Source organism: Brassica napus, chromosome C1, assembly GCF_020379485.1.
Source record: "Brassica napus cultivar Da-Ae chromosome C1, Da-Ae, whole genome shotgun sequence".
NCBI lineage: Eukaryota > Viridiplantae > Streptophyta > Magnoliopsida > Brassicales > Brassicaceae > Brassica > Brassica napus.
In genome coordinates this window covers 41,615,871-41,641,502 of record NC_063444.1, presented here as the reverse complement: position 1 = coordinate 41,641,502, position 25,632 = coordinate 41,615,871, and the positions used below count along the sequence as shown (strand labels likewise).

Genomic DNA, 25,632 nt, shown 5'->3' with positions numbered 1-25,632 from the left:
AAAAATTAAAAATTATCGACCAATCAAATTATAACAATTTTGTAAGAGTTCACCTATGATCAACACGTAAGCAAAAATCACTAAATTGACTTCGCAATTAATATATAGTAGGATATATCATGTGTATATATATTCTGATGTTGGAATGCAAAAACTTTATGTTCTTCCTTCCCTCTCATTTCCTTAAAACTGAATATTAAATTTCCTCATTTTCTTCTTAAATACTTAAAAGGAATATAACTTAATATATATTCCCTGATTTGTGAATACTTTATTTTATTTATTCTGTATTCAAATTTTTTAATTTTGATGATCTTCTTAATATGCAAATAAAACTTTATATATAACTCTTTGTGATAGCTTTCATTTCCATTGAACTAAATCTCATTGCCTTCGTTTTGTCATTTTATCATATCTTATCTTAATTAACTAAAATATGCTAAATGATATAATTAAGTTGATAGAGTTTATTTAACTAAACTCCATGTGTCACTTTATTGGTACCAAAGATACTTTCAGTAAAAATTTAAGGTTAATATAATCATCAAATATATGATTTATCGACAAACACACATTTAACCCAAACTAGAAAAATATCCTATGAAGTTAACAGAAAATGTTATTGTGATAGCTCAAAGATAAGTTTAGTAGATTAGATGATGTATATCTATATTTTGATTTCATATTAATTGTAAAGATATAAATATAGATATAAATCTCTAATTATTTATTTTTGATAGATATCAAAGACTTATTTTTGAGTTCTTAGCTAATTTGTATTAATGAAATATCTCAAAGAAATCTAAGAAGATAAACAAAGACAGGGTCCTATATATTCTCTTAAAACAATCCCCAGAACTAAATATAAAGGAGATTTATCATCATATTTCACAAAAACAAAACGAATATATACTTCTTTTCATGCCAATAAGAAGAAAATTAAGCAAAAGTAAAGAAAATAATTTCCTCTTCAAAAGCATACTCTCCTCTCAAATTGATGTTGTTCCTTCTCCATTATGATATCTCTCGGCCTCTCTCTCTATAGCTGTCTCTCTCTATAATTTATCTTTTTCTCTCTCTCCATTCTAGTTCATAGCACATAGACTTATTTAAGTACATTGCCTGTGTTGTCTTTCTCAACCATTAGTCCTTTACTTCGATAAAGGTACTCTCGTTCTCTCACTCCACACATTTAGACATAGATTCTCTTGAACAAAGACATATTGTACCATCTGCCTAATCACTATTACTGTTCCTTCTTTCATTTTTTCTTGATTTCGCAGGCTAAGGAAGAAAAGTTTTGATTGTCTTCGTCATTGGAACAGTAATCTTCTCTTTGATTTTATGCTTTCTCTCATTTTTTTTTCTCTTTTTGGTGCGTGTGAAGAAGGTTTTGGTACAAGTGTCATTCTCAAAATTTTGTTTTAGGTTTTAATTTTGTTGCTTCAAAACACCCAAAAGGACATGAACAACAACAAGACTTTCAGTACTACAAGCACCATCAATGAAGACTACATGTCATTCCCTTATAATGACAATTATTGCTCACAACCATTACTCCCTTTTAGCCCTTCCTCTACCATTAACGACCTCTTGATTCACTCCAATTCCAACATATCAAACAATCATCTTGACCATCATCATCAATTCCTACAAGCAGCTTCTCCTTTTTCTCAATTCGAATTCGTCCAGGATTTTTCTCTCCTCCCCTCTTTCCTTCCACAAAACATTATCCATAATGATAACCAAACCATAAGCACCAATGACCATCATCATCCATCCCTTCTTCCTTTGAACAACACCATTGATGAATCCCAACTCATTGAGCCGTCGGAGACCATAACCACACACAACGAAGACTCCCAGAGAATCTCAACTACTCAAGACCCGAAAATGAAAAATGCCAAGAAACCAAGCAGAACGGACCGGCACAGCAAGATCAAAACGGCTAAAGGGACAAGAGATCGTAGAATGAGACTCTCTCTAGATGTCGCCAAAGAATTGTTTGGCTTACAAGACATGCTTGGATTCGACAAAGCCAGCAAGACCGTTGAATGGTTGCTCACACAAGCCAAACCCGAGATCATAAAGATCGCCAACAGCCTTTCTAACCAGTTTAAACACGGCGGATTCAGCAGCGGAGATGACTCCCAAACCCGTACGTATACATTCTTTCTAGTTTTAAGTATACTAATGTTTTCATTTTCTTATGAAAAAATTTGATCTTCTTCATGCTTAATCTAAAACTCTGAGTTTCGAAATTAACCAAGGACCGGCGTTAGGATCAACGGAGACATCGTCTGATCTATGCGAATTTGCATCTGTGTGGACAGTCGAGGATAGATGCAGCAACACTAGCATGACCGGTACGTACGTTAACCGTTGCCAACTTTTTATAGTTACAGTTTCAATTTTCTATCAAAGAGTTATAGTTTTATATATATTTTTCGAAAAAAGACAAATTGTATTGATATTAAAAAGATTTTACTAGATACATAAACATGTTTTTACAATTATTGATACAAATAGAAGAAACTGAAACAATTTGATAAGGAAAGGGAAATTGTAACAAATTTTCATGTCGAAACTCGTATAACATATGAAATACGAAATAAGCTAACATATGAAATATGTTGTCTCTTCTTTGTGTTATTTTTCATATTTATATTCACCATTTCGTAGAAAATAAGGTGGATGGGAGAACAATGAGAGGGAAGAGAAAGATGTCGCAGCGAACGCCCATTTTGAAGGAGATGTCTAAAGATGCCAGAGCCAAAGCAAGAGAGAGAGCAAAGGATAGAACAATGGAGAAGATCATGAAGAGAAGACCACAAGTAAATGCCGTAGAAGAAGTAGAAGCTCATAATCAGCATGATGAGGTAGTAAAGAATAATAATTCTGGTGTTAATTGGACTACTTCTTTTGAGGTGACGCCCAGCGGAAAAAATATGGAAGAACTTTGCAAGAACAATCGTTTCGCAGTTTACAACGATATTGTGGTGAATAAAAAAGATCACATTTCGGAAGAATCATATAATATGATCAGCCAATTGAATTCATCATTTCCAATGCTTACTCACCATCGCAGCCAAGGTGCAGCTACTTCCATGGAGGTAACTTATTCTATATCTACAAGTCACATTTCCTTACATATTTTTAAGAAGTTTTTTTTTGTTGGTTTCTAGTAAATTCAGTTTTTGTAGGCTACCTCAAATCCCTAATTACCAACAGTACTGATTATTTAATACTATATAATGAGATTATCAGTTCGTTTTATGTATTGTGGGTTGGTTATTTATAATTAATTATCATCTAGTTCCATATCAAAAAATAATGGAAAGGGGCGCCGTTTTTCAGTTGATTATATTATCTCTTTGCCAAATTTCATCAATTTGTTTTTGTTTGGTTACGTTCCTTGCAGCAGCAGCAGCAGCAGCAGCAGCATCAGGTTAGGGATGTTCATCACTTCTTGTACAACTATCATAATATGTGATGATGATATAAATTACCGTTAATTTCTCAAATTAATATATAATAATTTGTATATGTGAGTCTTATGAAGCTTTTTTGCTTCACTTTCTTGTCACATATTAAATCGATGTAAAACAATCAACGCCTTTTATATAATTTTGTTTAATTATAGTTCGAGTCGAACCTTATATGCATAGCATTAAACCCAATTTCGTTAATAAATGTGCTTGTTCTTCATTCCAAAATAAAACTAAAGTAACAATATGTGTGTTTTTACTTTGTGGGAAATCGTCTCTGTCTACATGGATTCAGAAATTGTGTCAAGTGGTGAAAAAAAAAGCTACTCTCTCCGTTTTATAGTAAATGAGGTTTAGACTTATTCACGTAAATTAAAAAAGCGTTTATTTATATTTTTATTAAATATTCATCTAGCCACAAATCATTCAATGATAAAATCTAGATTTTATTATATAAATGGTCAAACAACATAAAAATTAATAAGTTTTATATAGAAAAATTAAAATGTCATTTAATTTGAAACAATTTTTTTTAGAAAATCTTCAAGTATTAAAAATGGAGGAAATATTATTTATGGTTTAATTCGCTTTCACTCTACTGATTCTCTTTATGAGACATCTACGTCAATTCTAGTATAGTCCATTAAGCCGAAATCAAGAACTTCAAAACCTTTCAAGGATATTAACTTAGTTAAATGGAGCAACCTGTGATAACTATTATGTATAAGTGGGTTTAGGTTTACACACAAATTCATGTGTCTAGAAATCTAGATATATTATTATTCAGAGACGTTATCACTTTCTAATTAGTTTTTATTTTAGTGATGTGAAGCTAGCTATTTACTTTGTCCTTTTACCAGTGATATATATACATATATTATAAAGGGATTGAAGTTTTCAAAGTTATTCTGGATCGAAGTACAGATAAAAACATCCCAACAGTACGATTATGAACCTGATGTAGAAACTGTTTTCTATTAACATAAGAAATTATATATTCTGACAGAAACATATATATACTACAATAAGCTTGTTTCACTAACGTCCCCGTGTTCCATTTGTATGCTAATAGAATATACTTTGTTTGATAGCCTCATGGAAAATAAGTTTTTATCTGATTTGGTGCCACTTGCAGATGACCTATATATTGATTTTCTGTCAAACCTTTAGTGGTTGAGTTAGTTGTAGTCCAGCATAGAAGTATTTAATTATTCATAAAACATATAGGTCTGACCAGACCACACGCACCATATGCTTGCAATACATATTATTTTCATAGTATGCTTTTCCTAGAGTAGCATGTGTTGTTGTGTACCTTGGTTTTCCATTTTTATTAGGTCTTCTGGTGGCTCCTAAAAAACACATCCACATGAAAAAATATCCACCAGAATTCCATCTACAACCTCATAAATTTCCTCATTTATTCAGAAATAGAATAAATATTGAAAAATATGTAAGCATCTGATACCGAGTTTTTTTTTTCCGTCGCAACTGGAATTTGATTAAACAGAGTTCTGAAACGAAGCTTACAAACATAATACCATACACAGACAAACAAAGCCCGAATGATTTACGGGAACCTACACCCAAGAGATTTATGGGAACCAAACTATCATACCAACTTGAGACAAAGAAGAGACTAATCACTAGAGGGTCTCCAAATCCATAATACTCAATCATGCCATCTGCACATCGCCAAAAGAGCTGAAAGACAAGAGCTCGAGTAGAACCACACTGCTACAAAGCGGAGAGTGAACACCAAGAACCCCACCAGACTCTAAACGGCCGAGATAGTTGCAACATAACAAAGAACAAAGGCAGAAACTTCACCACGACCATTACCAAGAGGAGCCTAAACCGAAAACAAGCTCAAGCAGAAGATAAAAAAACCTTGAACTCTGACCGGGAAAACGCCTTCCAAGACCTCCAATTCTTACACGCGGACCCTCGCATCCCAAACTCAGCCATCTACCGACTGAAGAATGGCCACCTCCTTGCAAGAGAAAAACTGAAGGACGGAACCACTGCGACGCTAGTAACCCCACTAGAAACACACAGCTTCTAGGAAGAGAGAGTAGATGCTCCCGCAACAAGACCACATCCAAAAGACGAACCACAAACCAGACTTGAACCAACTCCTAGCATAGCAACCTTGAAACGGATAAGAGGAAAGGCCGAGCACATGAAAAAGACCAGGCCAAACCAACAAGAAATCTGTTATAGAAACTAAAGCCGGAACATCTGGCCCCGCCAAAACAAACCCGTTGCTAAAGACACAACAGACACCAACCAGAAAGACCAACCCCAGCAATCAACTCCAAAACCACCGCCAAGACCATAACGCTACAAGACCATCTGATTTACCAACCCAAACAAGCACGAAGGAATCCGAGGCACGACTCGATAAGGGACCACCATGAACCGGCGGCTGACCCAACCAACTAGCCACGCGACCTCCATGAAGATCGTGACCCGACACAAGCTCCTCGAACCAAAGCCCTCCGCCTATCTAGAAACACACCCTAACATAATCTAAACACGAGATCTACTAAATACAATGAAAATAAAGCTAAACGGACCGGCGGTGGCGCTAACGGAGCCGCCACGCGCCGGTCACCGGAGTTGCAGAGATGAACGGTTGAAGGGAGAGATAGGGACGAGATGATAAGGTGACTGTAAAATTTGTAATATATATATCGATGTGCAAACACAATACATAGGAGTACTCTATGGTTATGTCGGAAAATTGAACCAATTTAGAATAATATCATAATTCAACTATCAATATTAGAGTCCGTTTAACATTTTGTAAATCTGTTATGATTCAAAATGTCTGAAAATGTCTCGTAGTTGGTAATAACAAACACGCATGATAATTGCAGGCTAATGCCAAACATAAAAGACAATATGGGAGAAGAGATTTTAAAAAAAAAAAACTTGGGAGAAGAGATTGTGTTTTGTTTGGATTGTAAAGTTTGATTTTATTGTATTAATTAGTTACTGGATAAATAATACAATGGAGGAAGAGTGTACACATTAGAAGAAGTCCCAGACACGATGTGTCATTAACTTTTAGAGAGGAATATGAAAGACACTAAATGGTCTTAGCAAAAAAAAAAACTGTCTAATGACAAAAGTGGGTTAAATGAGTGACGAGACATTTGAAAAGGATAAAAAGGAATAAGTACACAAATAAAAACAAAAGAACACTATGTATATATCAAAAATCATTTATAAGTCTATAACAGTTTTGTTTTTTTTTTTTGTTTTTTTTATAACATCTCAACTTTATTGATATCAAATCAATGTAACTTATTACATGAATCAGAAATTACATTAAACATGTTAATAAGAATTTTTAACAGAGACAGTAGTAACACGATGCTTCCTAACGCATTCGTAGGATAAGCTGATTCGCTAACAGTTTTGTTTTTCTTATGTATATCAACTACCCGACAAAAATGCACATATTTATATTAGGGAAGCTACAATTACGAAAACTCAATATTTAATTAATCCGATTTGACCATTCATTTCTTTTTATGGAAGTGTAATTTTTATGTAACATTTTTTTGTAATATTTTATTGTTCTATATGGGTGTCTACATTACGACCAACGGAGTGCCATTGACTAAAATTTGATTTTCTTTAAGCAATTGTTTTAAAACCAGTTCAATTTCTATGAAAATGGGAGAAGAGATTGTGTTTTGTTTGGATTGTAAAGTTTGATTTTATTGTATTAATTAGTTACTGGATAAATAATACAATGGAGGAAGAGTGTACACATTAGAAGAAGTCCCAGACACGATGTGTCATTAACTTTTAGAGAGGAATATGAAAGACACTAAATGGTCTTAGCAAAAAAAAAACTGTCTAATGACAAAAGTGGGTTAAATGAGTGACGAGACATTTGAAAAGGATAAAAAGGAATAAGTACACAAATAAAAACAAAAGAACACTATGTATATATCAAAAATCATTTATAAGTCTATAACAGTTTTGTTTTTTTTTTTTGTTTTTTTATAACATCTCAACTTTATTGATATCAAATCAATGTAACTTATTACATGAATCAGAAATTACATTAAACATGTTGTTAATAAGAATTTTTAACAGAGACAGTAGTAATCGTAGGATAAGCTGATTCGCTAACAGTTTTGTTTTTCTTATGTATATCAATTACCCGACAAAAATGCACATATTTATATTAGGGAAGCTACAATTACGAAAACTCAATATTTAATTAATCCGATTTGACCATTCATTTCTTTTTATGGAAGTGTAATTTTTATGTAACATTTTTTTGTAATATTTTATTGTTCTATATGGGTGTCTACATTACGACCAACGGAGTGCCATTGACTAAAATTTGATTTTCTTTAAGCAATTGTTTTAAAACCAGTTCAATTTCTATGAAAATGCGACCCCCCCCCCCCCCCCCCCCCCCTACAAAAAAAAATGTTGATGTCCCTTGCTAAAGCCCCTCCTAGATACAGGTGTCTAAACCGTAAATACTAATTTTGGTTATATCCCCCGGCGCACACTCTGTAGACCTCGCATCAAAGGACTTAACGTTAGCAAGAGAATGAAGTGAAGCTCAGGTTTGTACACCTCAAGGACAGATACGCCACAGTTGAATATATAGGGTTATGGGAGTACCTCAACCAGATCTCCAGATCTCTGTCTGCAAGACAAATGCTGCATGAGAGGTGTCTCGCTACAAAGCAGGTCTTGCTTGGGTTCTAAGCGGAAGCTCCGATCTGACAGGACGGCAAGGAACATCGATCCAGACCTTCGTAAACTCTCCATTGATCGTTGAGGCTCTGGCGGCAAGGGAGAGACTTTTTATGGCTGCAAATCAAGGGATCTCGAATCTCTGGATGTGCTCCGACAATCTAACGCTCATTGCAGCAATTAACAACAAGACACAGAGGAAGGAGTTGCTGGGAATCATCAAGGATATACACAACCTATCTTCTGTATTTGTTTCTATCGCGTTTTTCATAAAACTTACATGTCTCGTAATAGTTAAACAAAATGTTAACCCATCCAAACTCGTCAATGTAATTAAATTATACTCGTATGTTACTTTAGACAACCATGTTTTCTTGTAGTGATAATTTTTTTAATTTACATACATCAATTATAAGAAAATGAAAACATATATTTATATATTTGTAAAGTCATGTGAACCGCAATGCTAAACATATAAACACTAAATATTACATTAGTTACAATAATATCAAACATAACAAAGACGATATAGGGAAAAATATTATGTGTATTGTTTAAACGCAAAGCTTGCGTTATTGTAATTGGTTCTAGGTAATCAGTAAAATGAAAGAATAGGTCCTATAACAAAGAATTAGAGGAGGTCGTAAAAACGAAGTGTCGATCAATTCTTTAGAGAAAGGAATATGAAACATGTATTAGAAGTGATTAAAATGAAATTCTACGAAAGGAGAACATATGTTAAATGAGTAAACATATAATTTAAAAAAGATAAAAACAAATAATTCTACAAAAGTTATGCATATATTAAAAACATTTATAATCTTTTAAACATTTCATGACGCATCATCAATGTAAATATATATCTTACTTCTTACATCAACTAATCGACAATTATATATCAACTAGTCCACCAAAACATATTTCTATTTCCTAATACTGGTGAAGTGGAACGCAAGTGGAATGCCAAACATGTAAACACAATGATAATGCAGTACTTGTGTAGACACCGTTCCAGGTAAAAGAATTCAAAATATAATTTATCAAAAGTATTTTTGGGTTTGTTTTGAACAAACCTAGTGAGTATTAGAATATAGGACGATGTTTATGATTATGAATAAGCAAAGCACTAGTAAGTTTATCTTGTTCACAGAGGAAAGGAGAAGGAAATTTAGAGGATTCTCTTAAACCACTAGGTTACATTATTCTCAGAGGAAAATATGGAATAAGAAAAAAGAAATACAAAATCGACTTATAAAAGAACAACAAAAGTTGAAATATACTATAAAGTGGCCCCATTTGTCAAGATGTAATATCTCTCTGGAATTCAAAAGTTGACAGTGTTACAAAAAAAAAGAACTTAAAAGTTGACAAGAAAAAAAAAATCTACGGACCGAAAATAATTAAAATAACAATACATGGTGAAGACTACTGAAGAGTAATTAGAGAACTTACAGAAAATAACTGTTAATTAGTCATATAATTTATCTTGTTAACTGTGGAAACGTCAAAAAAATCAATTTGGAACAATTAAAGGGGATTAATCAATCTCCGTATGAAGAAAAAAACTCTGTTAAGAGGTAATTAAGCAGAAGAAAACAAGAATTAAATGGATATGCAAGATTTTCTCTTCTCAATTCCACTCGGCAAAGCTGTAAAAAAACCTATTGATAGAGAGAAAACTAGACGAAAATACGAGACTGATGAATGAAACAAAAAAAAAAACCTAAATCTGAGTTACCAAAAAAGCCCTAGATCTGGATAGCGAGAAGCCAGAACTTTGACTGTCATCACCAAAAACAAAATAAAAACTAACGAATCCGACCTTCGATGTACTTGTTAGAGATACAGATCTAGAAGTATATATAAGAGAATGAGACCCAGAAACCGCAAATTAATTTACCTGACATCGTCTCTCTCTCTCTCTCTCTCTCTCTCTCTCTCTCTCTCTCTCTCTCTCTTATGCTTTCAAACCCTACTATAATTCAAAGCCCTAGTAAGAGAGAGTGTGGCTTTGAACAATAGATACCAACCCTACAAGTAGGAGTAGAGAAAAAAATGTACGCATCCTGCATCAATGGCGGATTTTTAGGGGTTTCCGGCAAACATTCTTGATTTTTTCTGTTTTTTTTTTAAGTAAAGATTTTTGTTGTTGTTTGGTTCAAAATGGTGAAGCGAGTCATTCATAGGTATTAGATGGGAAGTGGCTCATTTAATTTATCTTTTTTTTCAGTTGCCAAACAGTCATCGCATTTCTCCTTGGTGAGTGGCTCATTAGGTTAATATAAGTATAGTTCTTTTGAAAAAAGAAGCGTAAGTATAGTTTAAAACTTAATATCAATCATATTAATGAACCCGCCTCGCTTTGTTCACGGTGATATTTAGCATTAGCATTGTTTTCATGGCTTTTCTTATCAACTTAAATTGGGTTCTTTCTAATAATTTAAGCCCATAATCTCTTCGGATTGGAGATCACAGAAGATATTATAGTAGAATTTTTCCCGGTATCGGTGTTCGAGACTTTCCTTTTCTGATTCTCTATATAATATCATTATGGTTAAATACTCCTTTTCTTTTTGTCTCTGCACACAAATTTTGACTTTGAATCAAGTTAGTTTTTTTTTTCATTTTGTAATTTCCTTTGTTTACAATTTGAATACGATTGTCATGATGTTTTCTGCAGTTACATAACAAACACACACCCAATTAGAACAACTGGACATGCATAAAGGAAAAATGAAAAGAATGATGGTAACATTAAATAAAATAAAACAAAAACCGACGAAACAAATTAAAACTTCCTATTAACAAGCATAAATCGCACGTAAACATATAATTAAGCTAAAGCTATATTCTGAATTTGTAAATTAAAGGCATCAATAATTTTAAATGCATTTTAAGCATGGTGTTAAAATTATATGTCCCTTGCGTCGTTAGGAAGATCTTTTCTTTAATAATTCTCAAAACAAAATTATTTTCCTTGAATCCGCTACAACTTCAGCATAATAGTTTTCCACTAAAACAAAAATGGATCCAAGGTGATATTAGTGGCATAGTTTTCTTTGGTGGTGAATTTGACTGAAATTAACTTCTGTTTCCATAGTTAGCAAAGTTAGAATATGATGTCAGATCCTTTACACATATATTTTTCTATTCAATGTGTTTTACGTAGTAGAAGAATATGACAACTGTTGGTTTGTTTTTTCGATTTAACGTAGTTACTTTTTTTTTTGGCAGAGGGGGGGGGGGGGGGGGGGGGGGGGGGGGGATATTTTGAACTTGCATTGTTACAATATGCACTAAAAGTCCTAACTGAGCTCAAGGACAGACGTTTGATATTGTATCTACTTTGTTAATTTTTCCTTTTGGATTGTATCTGCTTGATTATATATTTTTGGGGAATTGATATAAATTTGATTTTCTGCATGTTTTTTTGCTTTTTGGATTAACAAGTACCTTAATTTTGAAATAATCAAGTACTTGATAACTGATGAGCTCAAGCATAGACACGACTGATTACAAGTCCTCATTTCTTTGGCACATCATATCACACATCTTCCTAAAACCTAAAGTGGTTTTATGTTTAGCCATTTAGTTAAAAAAAAATAAACAGAACACGATATCCAGTGGCCTCAATGGGTCAATATGGTAGGTATGGCCATTGAAATAAATAGGCCCAAAACGTTAATCAATTTTAGATGTATACGACTGTTAACGTGACCCAAAGCCCACAGATTTGATCATCCTCTGCATGATGATATCTCAAATGAAACAATAAGAGCATGTTTATTGCTCTATCTTAACAGCATATCTTAGATTAATTACCATTAAAAAAATTAAAACAAAAACGCAAGACGCATCTCTTAATTAAGAGAGGAAGGAGACGGTCGCTTAGTGGCACGTGTCACAGATCAATTGGATAGAAGAGAGGTGGAGAGTTGGTTCCGTCTCATTTCTCGTCTTGTTTCTCTTTCTCTCGATTTCTCTTCTTTCCGAAGGCGAAATGGCGACTTCTCTCCGTATCGGCGGTCACGTCTCTGTCGGTGGCTCTCGTGGATGAAGGAAGACGGCGTCTCTCTATCGGTTGGTTTCCTCCACCAAGGAAACCGGCGACTTCTCTCTCGCAGTGGTTATCTGAGGCGAAGATCAAACGGTGAATCTCTATCAGCTGCTCCACCGAATCGAAAGGTAAAGCTGCGTTAATAAAGATTTATGTTTGAATATTTCGATTATGCATGTCTTCGATTGTGTCTTAATTTGAATCTCTATGTTTGAATCTTAATTTGTTTTGATATTTCCTGTCTTTGTCTCTTTAGATTGATTGATCAAGAGGCATGATCAGGGTTAAGGGACGATGAAGAAACTCGAGAGTGATGGTTTCTGGGTCACCGTTGCATTGTCTTGTGATTGTGGGCAAGACACATTCCGATTGTTCATCAAGGTAAAAGCTATCAAATTCAACAGAGGAAAGTCGCCGGGCAAAATGAGAATGATATTCTCAAATTGGCTCATCAGATATTCTACAACAACCATAACAAGAAATTTAAAGCTTGGAAGGAGCTCCGGAACGACCAAAAGTGGTGTGAGCTATCCACTACCAAGAAGGAAGGAAGCTCTAAAAAGAGAAAATGTGAGGACGGGGAAGATTCATCAAGCTCTCGCGCAACAGAATCCAAGCGTCCTCCGGGTGTTAAGGCTGCAAATTAAGGCTAGTGGGAAGAAGACGCTGGTAAAGGAGAATGCGTTGAATGACTTTCGGAATATGTGGTCTATAAAACAACATGATTTGGCCATCAAAGAACGATTGTCTAAGATGAGTCTACTTGACAGTCTTATTGCCAAAAAGGAACCTTTAGCTGACTATGAAGAAGCCCTCAAGAAGAAGCTAATTAATGACTTGTTGTCTAATTAGTTTAACTCTAAGTGTAGCTGTTTTAATTTCCTTTGTTCTTGTTATGTTGTTCTTGTTTTGCTACAATGTACTTCAAATGTTCTCGGTTAAATGTTATGTTCTTGTTATGCTGTTTTTGTTGCTAAATGTTCTCGGTTAAATGTTCTTCTTGCTAAATGTTCTTGTTGCTAAAGGTTCTGATTTAGGGAGAGCTGTTGATAAATCTTATGGTTGCTAAATGTTCTGTTTCTTCTAATGCAGGTGAGAGAGCTGCTGCTAACTACTACGAGGTCAGGTCATGATTTGTAGCAGGGAGAGGTCACGGAGTACACTACTGTGAGAGAGGTCACGGAGTACACTTTTTGTATCACGACAGAGAGACAGTCAGTCACGGTTTTTGTATGTTTGTATGTTTGTATCACGAGAGAGAGAGAGAGAGAGTTAGTCACGATGTTTGTATGTTTGTATCACGAGAGAGAGAGAGAGTCAGTCACGGTTTTGGAATGTTTGTATGTTTGTATCACGAGAGAGAGATAGACAGTCACGGTTTGTCCCGGGATGGTAGGAAGCATCGATTGTATGCATTGGGAGGGAAAGAATTGTCCCACCGCTTGGAAAGGGCAATATTCTCGTGGTTCGGGAAAACCCACAATCGTTTTAGAGGCGGTTGCTTCATATGATTTCTGGATATGACATGCGTTTTTTGGACCTCCAGGTACCTTAAATGATATCAATGTTCTTGATCGCTCTCCTGTTTTTGATGACATTATAAATGGTCAAGCTCCGCAAGTGAATTTCTCGGTCAACGGAAGAGAATATCATTTGGCTTACTATCTCACCGATGGTATTTATCCGAAATAGGTAACTTTTATCCAACCTATTCCAATTCCACAAGGGCCGAAAGCAGTTTTATTTGCTCAACGTCAAGAAACTGTCCGAAAAGATGTCGAGCGTGCTTTCGAAGTCTTGCAAGCTCGATTTGCCATTGTTAAAAATCCAGCGGGTTTTTTTGGATAAAATCAAGATTGAGAATATTATGAGAGCATGTATTATATACTCCATAATATGATAGTAGAAGATGAACGAGATGAATACACTCAATTTGATGTTTCAGATTTCCAACAAGTAGAAGGCACCGGAAGTTCACATGTCGATCTCACGTATTCTACATATATCCCTACAAATATCGTCAATATGATGGGTGTTCGAACTAGAATTTGTGATAGACAAGTGCATCAACAACTGAAAGTTGATTTGGTCTAAAATATATGGTGTCAATTTGGAAGTGATCAAGACAACAACTGAGCTTCGACGTCTCTTTGAAATTATGATCGTTTATTTTATTAATCTCTATTTTTATGTTTTTATGTTGTTTAAAAAAAATCTATGTTTAATATAATATCTTTGATTATGTTTTATTTAATAAATAAATTTTCACTTCAATAAAAAAAATATTAAATAATTTTTTTTAAAAAACCTTAACTTAAGAAACTACCATTGGAGGATTAAAAGTAGGTGTCTCTTACCATAAACTCTTAACTTACTTTTAACCCTTAAATAATGACTAAGAGCCCACTAAGGGGTTTTGGCAATAAACATGCTCTAGTGCATAATAGTCTCGGCTCCTCAGTTTAATAATTTAATTATACTAGATGATTCTCCCGTGTTCATGCATGGATATAAATATTTTAAAATAAATATATTATAACTTTGAATTTAAATAATTTATATTTATAATTTATATTTATAATTTATATGTATATTTTATATTAATAATATTATATTTTTAAATTAGATATGTGATTTTGTATATGTAATATCTACTTCTTTGAAATTCAACCATAATATTTTGTTTCTCTATATTAATATTTTGATAACTTTTTAATTTTATATTTAGGTTAGTTGTTCAGAGTAAATATATAAATATATTTTAGTGAGATTTGGTATAACATAATATATTTTTATTTTGAGAATCAAATAGAAAAAATAAACTAAAGTGTGGATTGATTAAAAATTACATAAAAGAATATAAAGATAATATTTTAAATATCATGCAAATATATTTTACAAAATAAATTAATTGTTAAAGTTATTTGAATTTTACTTTTACTTGAATATGTTTTGAGGTGTCCATAATTTATATCTATAAACTTAATAAAATATTATTATAAAATAATATGTTTTATTATTTTATTATTTTAATATCAAGATTATTTTTGTTAACTTTCTTTTTTAATGAAATCATGATATATATAAATATTATTAAAAATCTGTTTTTATAAATTGTAATTTTTTATTATATATGTTATTGGAAAAAATAAAAAAGTAATTAAAATAAAATGTAATTAACAGAAACTACCAAATAAAAAGGAAAATAAATTTAATAATGGTAATTAAATGTAATATTTTAAATTTATTAAGAGTACCTTCGTAATCAACCATCGTGAGAATTAACGTGAACGTGAGCGTGACACGTAGAAAACTGACTTCTCAAATAATATTATAGAAATTCAACATACCCTGATTATCTGGATAATATCTTTTATAGATGTGGTTGTGATTCTCTACTAGTTTATAGTGTATATATACCATATAGTAATATTGTAATAGCTGACAAAAAAAAAAAAAGTAATATTGTAATTAATATAAAACAAGTCGAAAAAAATTAGCAAATTAATAATACAATTACAAGAAAATTGTAGGTAATAAGAACACTATAATTTGAAAGTCAGGAATTATTTTTTTGGTAAAAGAAGTCAGAAATTATTCTGTGCAATGCAATGATCCAAAACGTACGGTCAACAGTTCTTGGAACCATGTACTGAGAAGATTCACATATTTGGTTCCTTTTTACATATTTAATAGAAAAAATTGTATTAGTTTAATACTGATGACAGAATGAAGATAGCCCGAATAATCAAGCGCAAAAGTGATATAATAGTATACCTTTGTCCGGAGAATTATATTGTTTTGTTTGAACTGAAGTAAACATTTTTCTTTTGTAGGGGGAGGCTACCTAACACTCCTGATATCGTGCTTCCTAACTCCCCTTCAACAGCGATTCTTCTTCGTTAATTATTTGTACCAAACTATTTGAATTTAATAGTTTAGCATTCATATTCCACCAATGTTGTTGAAAATGTTGTTATTTATGCATAAGCATATCGCGTTTTAGAGCTTTTGGTAATATGATAGGGGTACTACTCGTAATGACTTTGAGAAATAATAAAATAAACGGAAAATCAAACTTGATTAGTGGGTTAAAAAAGAAATACAGGTCGTTCCGGTCAACTACATTTAGCGTCCCTTAATGTTCTAATTAATTAACCTTAATTAAAATGGCTAACCACCCACGTAAAGTGTTAGGTGTTTTTATATGTGAATGATACGTTATTTTTTATCGAGGATCAAGTGTGGACTATTGGACTAAAAGAGATTATTAATTAATGGATACACCCAATTAAAAAAAATTGGTAAACTTCGATTGCTTTATAGATGAGAAAACAACAAGAAACAATTGCTCGTAGTATTTTTTTTCAGTCCCTTATGTAAATAATTAAGCGAACACAATAGGCTAATCAATACCCAAAATCATATCAACTTCATACATAGCTATCGTAACAATAAGTATATAAAATGAACGACCGAGAGAGACCGAGTCAGAGTTTCACAAACAAAATAAAAATCGAAAAACTCGGTGGGCCCCCCCCCCTTTTACCAGTCACCGTTCGTGTTGTGTTATTGTTTGGTTGACGCATTAAAGATCAAGTTGATTAGAAGCCAATTGGCAACTTGTGTCCACTATCTCTAACCCAACCTGGTCGATTTCATCTGGTTCGTGAGTGTTAAGACTTAAACACGTGTTTCGCAAAACAAGTAGAGGATAAACTACGTGGTGAATCGTAATAATGAACTGCACTTTACAATTGTGACGGACTAGGATATAGATCCAACACACATTACATTAGAACTTTACACATTTAACATAAGGACCGTATCTAACCCTGTTCGGGAACGCGCTAACCGCTAATCGGGCGGTCGGATTGGGCCTAGCGCCTAAAGAAAAAATCGGAGATTAATCGAAAATTATACGGGGCGGAATTTTTAGAGTGTTTACTATGTTATAAAACATGTTAATCTTTAATTGTGTATAACATTAATACATTTTCATGTTTAAGATTGTATAAAACACACAAATAGAATATATAAACTTAATATAGTGTAATTTTCATCAAAATTATGAATATAAATGATATTTATAAAATTTTAGATCAAATAAATAAATAAAATATTATTAAAAAAATAATAATAAAAAAATAGATTAGGCGGTCGCCTAGACGGCTAGGCGGTCATTTAAGCGGTGTAGGCGGAAAAAATCGGAATATCTAATTTTCTACACCGATTTGGCATAAATCGGGGCGGAAGAGTGACGCGTAGCGCCCAGATGGCCGATTTTTAAAACGGGGTATCTAGCATATATTTATTTTACATCAACCTTGTTTTAAAAAACTACCAGTCAGGAGAGATCCGAGTATAACAAAATTCATAAATTCTGCTACGTATTTGGCGGTTTATTTGATGTAAGCTCTAGAAAATGAAAAAGACCTCATCTAAATTTATATGTACTCCCGCAAAATCTTTTTTTTTTTTAAACTAGCTATTGCGGTGATATCTATACCCCTAATCAGGCTCACTTGCGGTTTAAATTTATGTTTATTAATTAAAAGAGTTCTAATTAAAGATGCTGACGCATATTTGTTGTGATTTTGTGATAAACATGGAAGGGATAAGTTATTGCACACCGGCCAACACCTTTGAGTGGGGTTTTCACCTCCCTTTAATTGCGTAGCTGACATTTGCCCCAGCAGTAGTGCTCGTGTTGATATACATGATCAGACGAACAAACACTTTTTTTTTGGGTCAAACGAACAAATACTTAAACAAAATAATACAAAAATATGTAATTATATATTACAAACATATAAAACAAATCAAGTTTAAATACTTTCTTGTTATAGAGCTCACGAATTGTAAGACAAATACTATTTTTTCAAGGAATGAATCCAAACACGTTAGTGTTTTACCTAGAGATCGTTGATGCATGTCTCTCGCATGCTCGTTAGGTTTCATACACAAAGCATATCTAATGCAATCATCGATCTCATATATTAAGAAGTCATTATCATTCATTCATTGATATCATTATACAATACGAGATCATTACAAGAAATCAAGAAAATGTCAATACAATAAAATATGTCAACGCAAAGGCTACCGGATCAGTCGGTAACCAAACACATTTTCACATTAATGGACCCTACACTTACGCGTGGGTTTATATAAATACACGTAACTCACCCATTTCAGACCAAAGAGAATCACATTAAAAGTATCCAATCGTTGAGTTTAAACCCTTTTTCTTATCACCTGCCGGAGAAAACGAGGAAGAACATGGAGATGTCGAGAACGGAACATGTTTCCTCGACGCACAAGCGTCTAAACGTGAGTTTCATCGTCTCTCTTATGGTACTTTGTGCTAGACACGCAAGCCGAGTCTCCAAGAAGCTTAAACTGAAGCCAACTCGTAAGGCAACTCATCTCGAAGACCATCTCGAGAGCCCCAACTCCGGTGGAAACCACGGAGAAGGAGGAAGGTTTGGATGGAGTCCGGCGAGGGCTTTTTCGCCGATGAGAGGACGTCCGAAGGAGCTTTTGACGACTTTGAGCAACAAAGCTAAGACTATGGTTGGCCGGAAGAATAAAGCTTACGACGTTGGAGGTACTCCGGCGAAGAAAAAGACGGCGGTGGAGATGGTGTTGGAGGAGGAAGAGGAGGAGTTTGGTATTTGGCAGAGAGAAATTTTAATGGGAGGAAAATGTGAGCCGTTGGATCATTCCGGCGTGATCTACTACGATTGCAGTGGACATCAGCTAAAGGAACTGCCTCCGAGGTCGCCACGTGCCAGTTTGGTGCCGGATCGTCCGCCCCGTTCGTATGTCGGGTCGGTGTTGAACCCGACGGGAAAGGAAATGTAAATTTAGTTTGAGAATATGATTGATTTTCTGTCTGGTGTGCTTATGAGGTGAGTGGTAATTAAAATCTCTAGAAGTTTCGTTCTTGGCTTGTTATTGGTAGATGATATCACGTGTTATGCATATTGTTGTGTAATCTAATTACGTTTGGAAAATTAAAAAGTTTAGTGAAAAATCCAATATAATAAGGGGCAAGTTTTATTTATTAACCGTTCATTAACATCTAAAGGCATGCAAAAAAAAACGACTAAATATGGTTGATGATTTATATATTTAAAGTTTGAATCCATTATGCTAAAAAAAGGCTTCAACGATGGCATTACCAGCCGTATTAATGATTACAAAATACAATCGACAAGTATCTACTTAGACCAAATCAACGGGTAACGTCCGGCCAAACTTGCGTGTTGACTTGATTGGCGGAGGCTTTTTGTCTGCTGACCTTGACCTCAAATCATAACACAAAGAAGTCAACCCAAGAAAAAAGTAGAGGTTAAACTGATTTCAACTATCTTAGACGATTGCTAGTATTCTTTATATCCCTAATGTCACGTTCGAGCGTATGGTTCTCTTTGGCGTATGAATCTTCAATTAATGACTCATTGCTACTATGCCTGGACACGGATCCCGATATCCGGATTTTTGAAGATATTTGTGATTTGCTTCGTATGTCACAGATATCTAATTTTTCGATTTGCTTTGCTTCGAAAAAATACGGATATTCGGAAAAACGGATATCCTGAAAATAAATAGATATTTGCGGATATTTACGAATACTTACAGATATCTCATATGTTTTGATTAATACAAATAATCTTAAAAATTTGATACAAATATTTTTTTGCATGATATATATGATAAAAATTAAAAGAAGTAGTGAATCTACATAGTTTGTAAATTTTTTGAACTTAGTTAACAATTATAATAACACAAAATTTAAGAAAAAAATTATAATTGTCATAAATGTGTTCTCTTCCTTTTATGTAATACTTTTATATAAATAATAATGTGAATAGAATTTATCAAATCCTATGTTAGAATAATAATTATATAATTTTATACATTAAAAACTTTAAATATAATCAAGATATACATGTACTTATATATTGCCGGATCGGATCGGATATCTGCTTTTCAAAATTTTAATATTTGTGATTTGCTTCGATTTTAACGGATATTGGTTTTTAATATTTGCTTTGCTTCGAAAATTTACGGATATCCGAAATTTTCGGATCGTATCGAAACGAATAACGAATCGAAACAAATTTAACAGATAAAATGTCCACTCCTAATTGCTACAACATTCATGAATCAACAACCCACAATCTATGTGAAGTCCGGACGGCTATTTTTTTCTTCTTAGCCACCAATATTATGAAGTGCATGCGTAAAATTTAGAATTAAGATATTTTTTATAAAAGTCTTGGAATCTTTTCAACCTGTCAAGCTAATATCGGTGAACATAATTTTAGACTAATTCACCAATAAGCTTTTTGCCTCTCCAGTTTTTTACTCATATTGTTTATTCTGGGGATGGCATACAATTTAATTCAATCATAGCATATTTGCTTCCCACTGTATTTCTTTTTTTTTTCTTTTTCTTTAGAATCAATGTAGCTATAATTTTTTGTTTGTCAGAGTTTCAACTTTCAATTCAACCTCAATTATAAATACAAAACAATTCAAAGATGGACAATTGTCATGTTCAGGAGACGTATAGTTAGGGCTGTAAATCATTTTTAGGAATATAATGTTCTAGTTTTTTTTTTTTTCTAAAACTTTGACGAGACTGAATTCTATAATGTTTTTGAAACACTTTTTTTTTAAACACGACTGCATTTTATAATCATACAAATAACTTTCTTTATTAGAAAAGGACACAGCAAGGATCGATGGAAGATGAGAAAGATACTCCTATTAATCTGTCATACACTGCTTAGAAAACGCGATCTACTAAACTATACAAATGATAGTTATCATGTGTGGTTTATATTGTATATACTCTCGTCATTCTTCAGAAAATATTACATAACTGAAATACGTTTGACCATATATTAAAAAGGGTAAAATATTCGCCAAAAATGTGGATTTCATTTCAAGTGACGACCACGCACACCCAAAATCTCATAGAGCTTGTACATAACCAGATATATTATTTTCTTAAACGAAAATAAAATAACAAAAACGTAATATTAGTACCATGCATGAATCTTTTTCATCCTACATAAACCGAACCGGCCAGTTTTCTTACCCAAAGTCGGGATTGTACACAGGGAAATGAACATACATTTTAATAAGTCTCCTCACTCTATGGACTTCCATTTTGAAAAAATTATGTATATATTGATATGATAAGGTAAAAATATAGTGTATAGAATAAAAACAGTTGATAAAATAAATAAAATTGTTTGCAGAAAAATAAAAAAAATTAGGTGAATCTCATTTTATTATAATATAAGTATAAAAATTATATCATAAAATTAGTTTTAAAAATAAAAGTTCGTACAATTTATGAAAAGCTTAAAGATAATTTGTAAATAATTTTGTTTTGAATAGGGTCTTAGAAATCTCAGAACGGACTCTGATCTTACGCTCAACCAGACAATACAGACCGGTTTAGGTTAAGCACCAGGGGGGCTGCATCTTTAGCCCTACCGTGGAAGTATCCACCGTACTCTCTAGCGTAATCTTTGACGTGCGAGGCTGTGTCATAGATCCGACCACGTGCATAGTCCATTTGATCCGATCCAGCCAGGTGCATTCCCCGGAAATAACGGTACGTCCACGATACGATAGCCACCGTTCCAACAAGAAATCCCACGACTGTTAAGCACCCGCCAACAAGGACAGAACCCGGAAGCCAGATCGGACCCGAGATGATGATCAAGGGAAGAAACGCAATGAAGCCGAACGCGGTGGCGGTCACGGTTACACCTAGGAGGAAGGTGAGAAGGCCTCCGGATATGAGGAGAGCCAGGAAACCAAAGAGATGCGAGGAGGTTGGTGAATGATATCGGAGAAGGCGGAGAAGCGAGGCGTAAGGGATGTTTCTTTCGGTGGTGTTGCTACCGTAGATGGGCCAATATCGGGACTCGCCGGTAGAAAGCGTTTCGGCCATTGTAGAGAGTGATTGTTGTTTTTGTGTGGGTGACGTGACAGAAAGAAAACAGGAAAGGGTAAAAACAAACTTATGACAAATTCAGCTTTGAGGTAGCGTTCATGCATGGTTCACAAACACGTGGAGATTGGTATTTGTTTTCATCTCAGTCTTAAATCGAGATATTGGTTTTGATTCGGTTAATCTCAAATGTATTGGTTCGGTTTATTTGCCACCACCAACTAAACAAAAACAATGTAAAAGGGCTACTGACAATTGAAGAGAAGAAAACTACAATACCGAACTGTATACCTTGATGAGAACTTGTTTGTTAAAAAATCAGTAATAGCCAACGCCTCTAAGCTCAGAAGAACTTGGCTGCTGCATATCACCAGCTTTTCCTAAAAACACAACTCGGCCTGAAAGAAGAAGAAACAGAGATCAAAATCTGATCTTTTTCCCAATGAACAAAAACATTCTCTTGGAGTTGATCCAGTTTATACCGTTTCTACGGATAGCGACTTCTCTAATACGTCGAACCAAACCAGTGACTGGATCAGTGAAAATCTTGGTCTCCAGATTACCCTCCAAGTAGACAATGGTGCTGTTGTAACATGAAAAAAAGCAAGCTTAACATTTTGGTTTCTAGCAACTAAAACTCGCTTAAAGTCTCATCCTTTTTAACCAATTCAGAACAGGATTCAGTTCTAACACGAATCTCAGAAGATCGAAACACCATCACATGAAGAGAGAACTAACCCTGGTTCAACGTTCTTCAAGACAAGATCAGCCAAACGCTCAGGGTAAACAGAGACACGGTGCCACTGCACAGCAGAACGGCTCGCATACTCTCTAGGGTCTTCGTTAATCAACGGTCTCCGGTTATTCCTAATCCCACCGGTTCCCACAGAGAAGAGAGTAACCGTTCTACCACTCTTCAGCTTCTTCTGCAGAGGTAGCTGCCCCACTTGCCCCACCAAAATCGCCTGAAGTAGATCAACAACATTCAGATTCAAGAGACACCACCATTTCCAAATTGAAACTATATGTATCCATAGAAGCTTGGTACCTTGAAAATGCCAGCGTCGAGGCCGTTCTCGAGAGGACGCTCTTCCATCACGCGATCTTCTCCCGAGAAACGATGATTCCGATCTGAGGCGTTGGGTTGATGGGGCGATTCAGTGTCTGAGATGGAGGAGGATAACTCGTCGACGTTGTTGTTGGTGCAGAGAGATCTGGGAGATTGAGAGAATCTGGGGTTGGATAGGAGAGATCGGTAGAGTCTTCTAGAAAGCGTAGCCATTGAATTCGCCATTTGAGCTCCGATGTTAGGTTTCTGGGTTTAATATATAAACCTGATAATTTTAATTTTATTTTATTCATATTTTAAATTATTAAATTAGATGAAATTTTAAATTAATATCATAAATTTTAAATTTTTATGATATTAATTTAAAATTTTTTTTTTATGATATTAATATCATAAATTTTAAATTTTTAATATTTTATCATCCCACTATACATTAAAAGAGGAACGTAACGTAAAACAGGGCGATGGCAAAGGCGATTGCCATCTGAAGATGAATCTGCGTGGGATTCAGATATTTCTTTTGATTTTCGAAGATCGTAGTAAGCTCTCTCATTCGGAAAGCGGGATCTCGTTAGATCTCGATGGTATTTTTTATTTGGGGGCGGATTTGGAGGGATTTTTGAAGATTGGATTATTTGGGGGGAAATCGGGAATCCAGGAAAGGAATCTGGCGTGGGAATGTGATAAGTTGATAAGATCGTTATATTTGAAAGCAGGAGGGAGAATGGATTGGGGGATTTTCTTCGTAAAGGTATCTCTTTGTTCTTGCCATATTCTGGGTTTGAAGGAACTTTATCAGATTTACTCAATTATGTTTTTACATATGGTATACTTCACGGTGGTTTGGGTGTGGGGTTATGGGTATTGTAAATTAGGAAACTCTCTCGAATTACATGATTATAATGGTTCTTATGGGGATGTGGGGGATCAATTACGATTGCTAATTGGGATCGTTTATGGATGTTGTGCTAATTGCATGATTACTCTATGTTTCCATTGTGATCTAATTTGTAGAAAAAATGATTCTTCAATTATATCTCAGATTATACGCTTTTACTTGCCAATTGGTTCTCAAGATTTTCAATTCTGTCAATTATCTTTGGTGATTGCGAAAAGTTTGGAAAGTTCTTGGTGTATAAGTAGAACGGTTTTACCGTCTTTGCTCCATCACATTCCCTGCTTTTGTTTCACTATTATATTTTCTTATTGGTTTTCTTTTGCTTTGGCTGAAATCATGTCGCAAGGAGAATGGTTTGTCAAGTCCGGAGGACAGAAGAAGCAGGCACCAACGGGAGGCTTGAAGATCTCCATTCCGAAGTTTGACAATTCCACTCTCATTAGGGGGTACTCAAAGACGCTTATTGGGAGATGCATGAACCCGGTCAAACAGGAGATGAAGCCGTTGTTGTATCATCTTCCGCGCATCTGGAATGTGGAAGAGAGGGTGGTGGGCGCTGACTTGGGCCTTGGTCGGTTTCAATTTGATTTCCAGGAGGAGGAGGATATCGTTGAGGTACTCAAAAGAGAGCCCTTCCATTTTGATAATTGGATGCTCTCCATTGTGAGATGGGAACCGGTGGTGGAGGATAATTATCCATCTAAGATCACTTTTTGGGTGAGGGCTATTGGGGTTCCACTACATTTTTGGGCGGAGCCAACTTTCAAGAGCATTGGGGAAGCTTTGGGAGTGGTTCGGAGAGATGATGCCATTGAGATCAATGAAGGGAAGGTGCGTGTAACTTTGGATGCTTTTAAACCATTAGTGTTTTCCATTACGGTGGAATTTCACAGTGGGGAGGAGACAGTGGTCGCGCTGAGGTATGAACGTCTCCACGGTTTCTGTAGAATGTGCTCAAGATTGACACATGATCAGTCCAAGTGCCCTATCTCAAATGGGGTGAAGGAAGAGAAAGGTGATGGCCCAGCTGATGAAAAGCCGGATCAAGGAGGGAAAGCTTTGAGCTATAAAGGGGCAGTGGAGTCTAAAGCATTGGAGACTAACTCTAGTGGGGATGTTAGGAGGAACAGCCAACATGTCTCTGGAAAGCAAGATGTCAAAGGGAAAGGCGTTGTGTATGAGGGTGGTAAACAAGTTACCAGTGGTAAATTTGGTCCAGGGAGGAGGAGTAAGGAGCAAGGGAGATCGACGGCGAAATATATTAGGAATGCGTGTTATCTGCCACCTCAAGAACTAAGGGATAGCTATGCTATGGCCACTGGTGGTCTTAATGGCCTGCGCAATCAGGATTTTGGAGCTCATCTGGACCCGCAACAGAAACTGATGCTAGAGGCCTTCAAGAGT

The 25,632-nt window shown here is 34.7% G+C and overlaps 4 protein-coding genes across 5 annotated transcripts; 2 read left to right on the top strand and 2 right to left on the bottom strand.

Annotated features, from left to right (window-relative positions):
- Positions 1–10: 10 nt before the first annotated feature.
- On the top strand, positions 11–3,645 carry LOC106394954 (transcription factor TCP18-like). 2 transcript variants are annotated; one of them, XM_013835496.3, is made up of 6 exons: positions 11–1,165; positions 1,284–1,324; positions 1,429–2,158; positions 2,271–2,366; positions 2,683–3,113; positions 3,422–3,645. In XM_013835496.3, the coding sequence occupies exons 3-6, from the start codon at positions 1,465–1,467 to the stop codon at positions 3,491–3,493; spliced, it is 1,293 nt and encodes a 430-aa protein (XP_013690950.2). In that variant the 5' UTR covers positions 11–1,165; positions 1,284–1,324; positions 1,429–1,464; the 3' UTR covers positions 3,494–3,645. The 2 variants fall into 2 exon arrangements, with proteins under 2 accessions (XP_013690950.2, XP_048600503.1); XM_048744546.1 differs by having other exon boundaries at positions 1,284–2,158.
- A 14,820-nt stretch (positions 3,646–18,465) lies between these two features.
- On the top strand, positions 18,466–19,348 carry BNAC01G34080D. Its single transcript, XM_013831898.3, has one exon. The coding sequence runs from the start codon at positions 18,562–18,564 to the stop codon at positions 19,144–19,146; it is 585 nt and encodes a 194-aa protein (XP_013687352.1). The 5' UTR covers positions 18,466–18,561; the 3' UTR covers positions 19,147–19,348.
- Positions 19,349–20,702: 1,354 nt separating this feature from the next.
- LOC106394442 (oleosin G) lies at positions 20,703–22,319 on the bottom strand. The gene has a single exon (XM_013835012.3). The coding sequence runs from the start codon at positions 22,259–22,261 to the stop codon at positions 21,737–21,739; it is 525 nt and encodes a 174-aa protein (XP_013690466.2). The 5' UTR covers positions 22,262–22,319; the 3' UTR covers positions 20,703–21,736.
- Positions 22,320–22,412: 93 nt separating this feature from the next.
- LOC106394441 (single-stranded DNA-binding protein, mitochondrial) lies at positions 22,413–23,607 on the bottom strand. The gene is made up of 4 exons (XM_013835011.3): positions 23,310–23,607; positions 23,000–23,226; positions 22,744–22,844; positions 22,413–22,659 (listed from the first exon to the last, which is right to left on the bottom strand). The coding sequence occupies exons 1-4, from the start codon at positions 23,553–23,555 to the stop codon at positions 22,580–22,582; spliced, it is 654 nt and encodes a 217-aa protein (XP_013690465.2). The 5' UTR covers positions 23,556–23,607; the 3' UTR covers positions 22,413–22,579.
- Between the last annotated feature and the right edge of the window lie 2,025 nt (positions 23,608–25,632).

Coding starts and splice junctions, on each gene's coding strand:
- LOC106394954 (XM_013835496.3), top strand. CDS start 1,465: ATGAACAACAACAAGACTTTCAGTACTACAAGCACCATCAATGAAGAC. Junction 2,159..2,270: donor CGGAGATGACTCCCAAACCC/GTACGTATACAT, acceptor AAATTAACCAAG/GACCGGCGTTAGGATCAACG. Junction 3,114..3,421: donor GTGCAGCTACTTCCATGGAG/GTAACTTATTCT, acceptor CGTTCCTTGCAG/CAGCAGCAGCAGCAGCAGCA.
- BNAC01G34080D (XM_013831898.3), top strand. CDS start 18,562: ATGGAGATGTCGAGAACGGAACATGTTTCCTCGACGCACAAGCGTCTA.
- LOC106394442 (XM_013835012.3), bottom strand. CDS start 22,261: ATGGCCGAAACGCTTTCTACCGGCGAGTCCCGATATTGGCCCATCTAC.
- LOC106394441 (XM_013835011.3), bottom strand. CDS start 23,555: ATGGCGAATTCAATGGCTACGCTTTCTAGAAGACTCTACCGATCTCTC. Junction 23,227..23,309: donor TCGACGCTGGCATTTTCAAG/GTACCAAGCTTC, acceptor GATCTACTTCAG/GCGATTTTGGTGGGGCAAGT. Junction 22,660..22,743: donor AGTCGCTATCCGTAGAAACG/GTATAAACTGGA, acceptor TTCTTCTTTCAG/GCCGAGTTGTGTTTTTAGGA.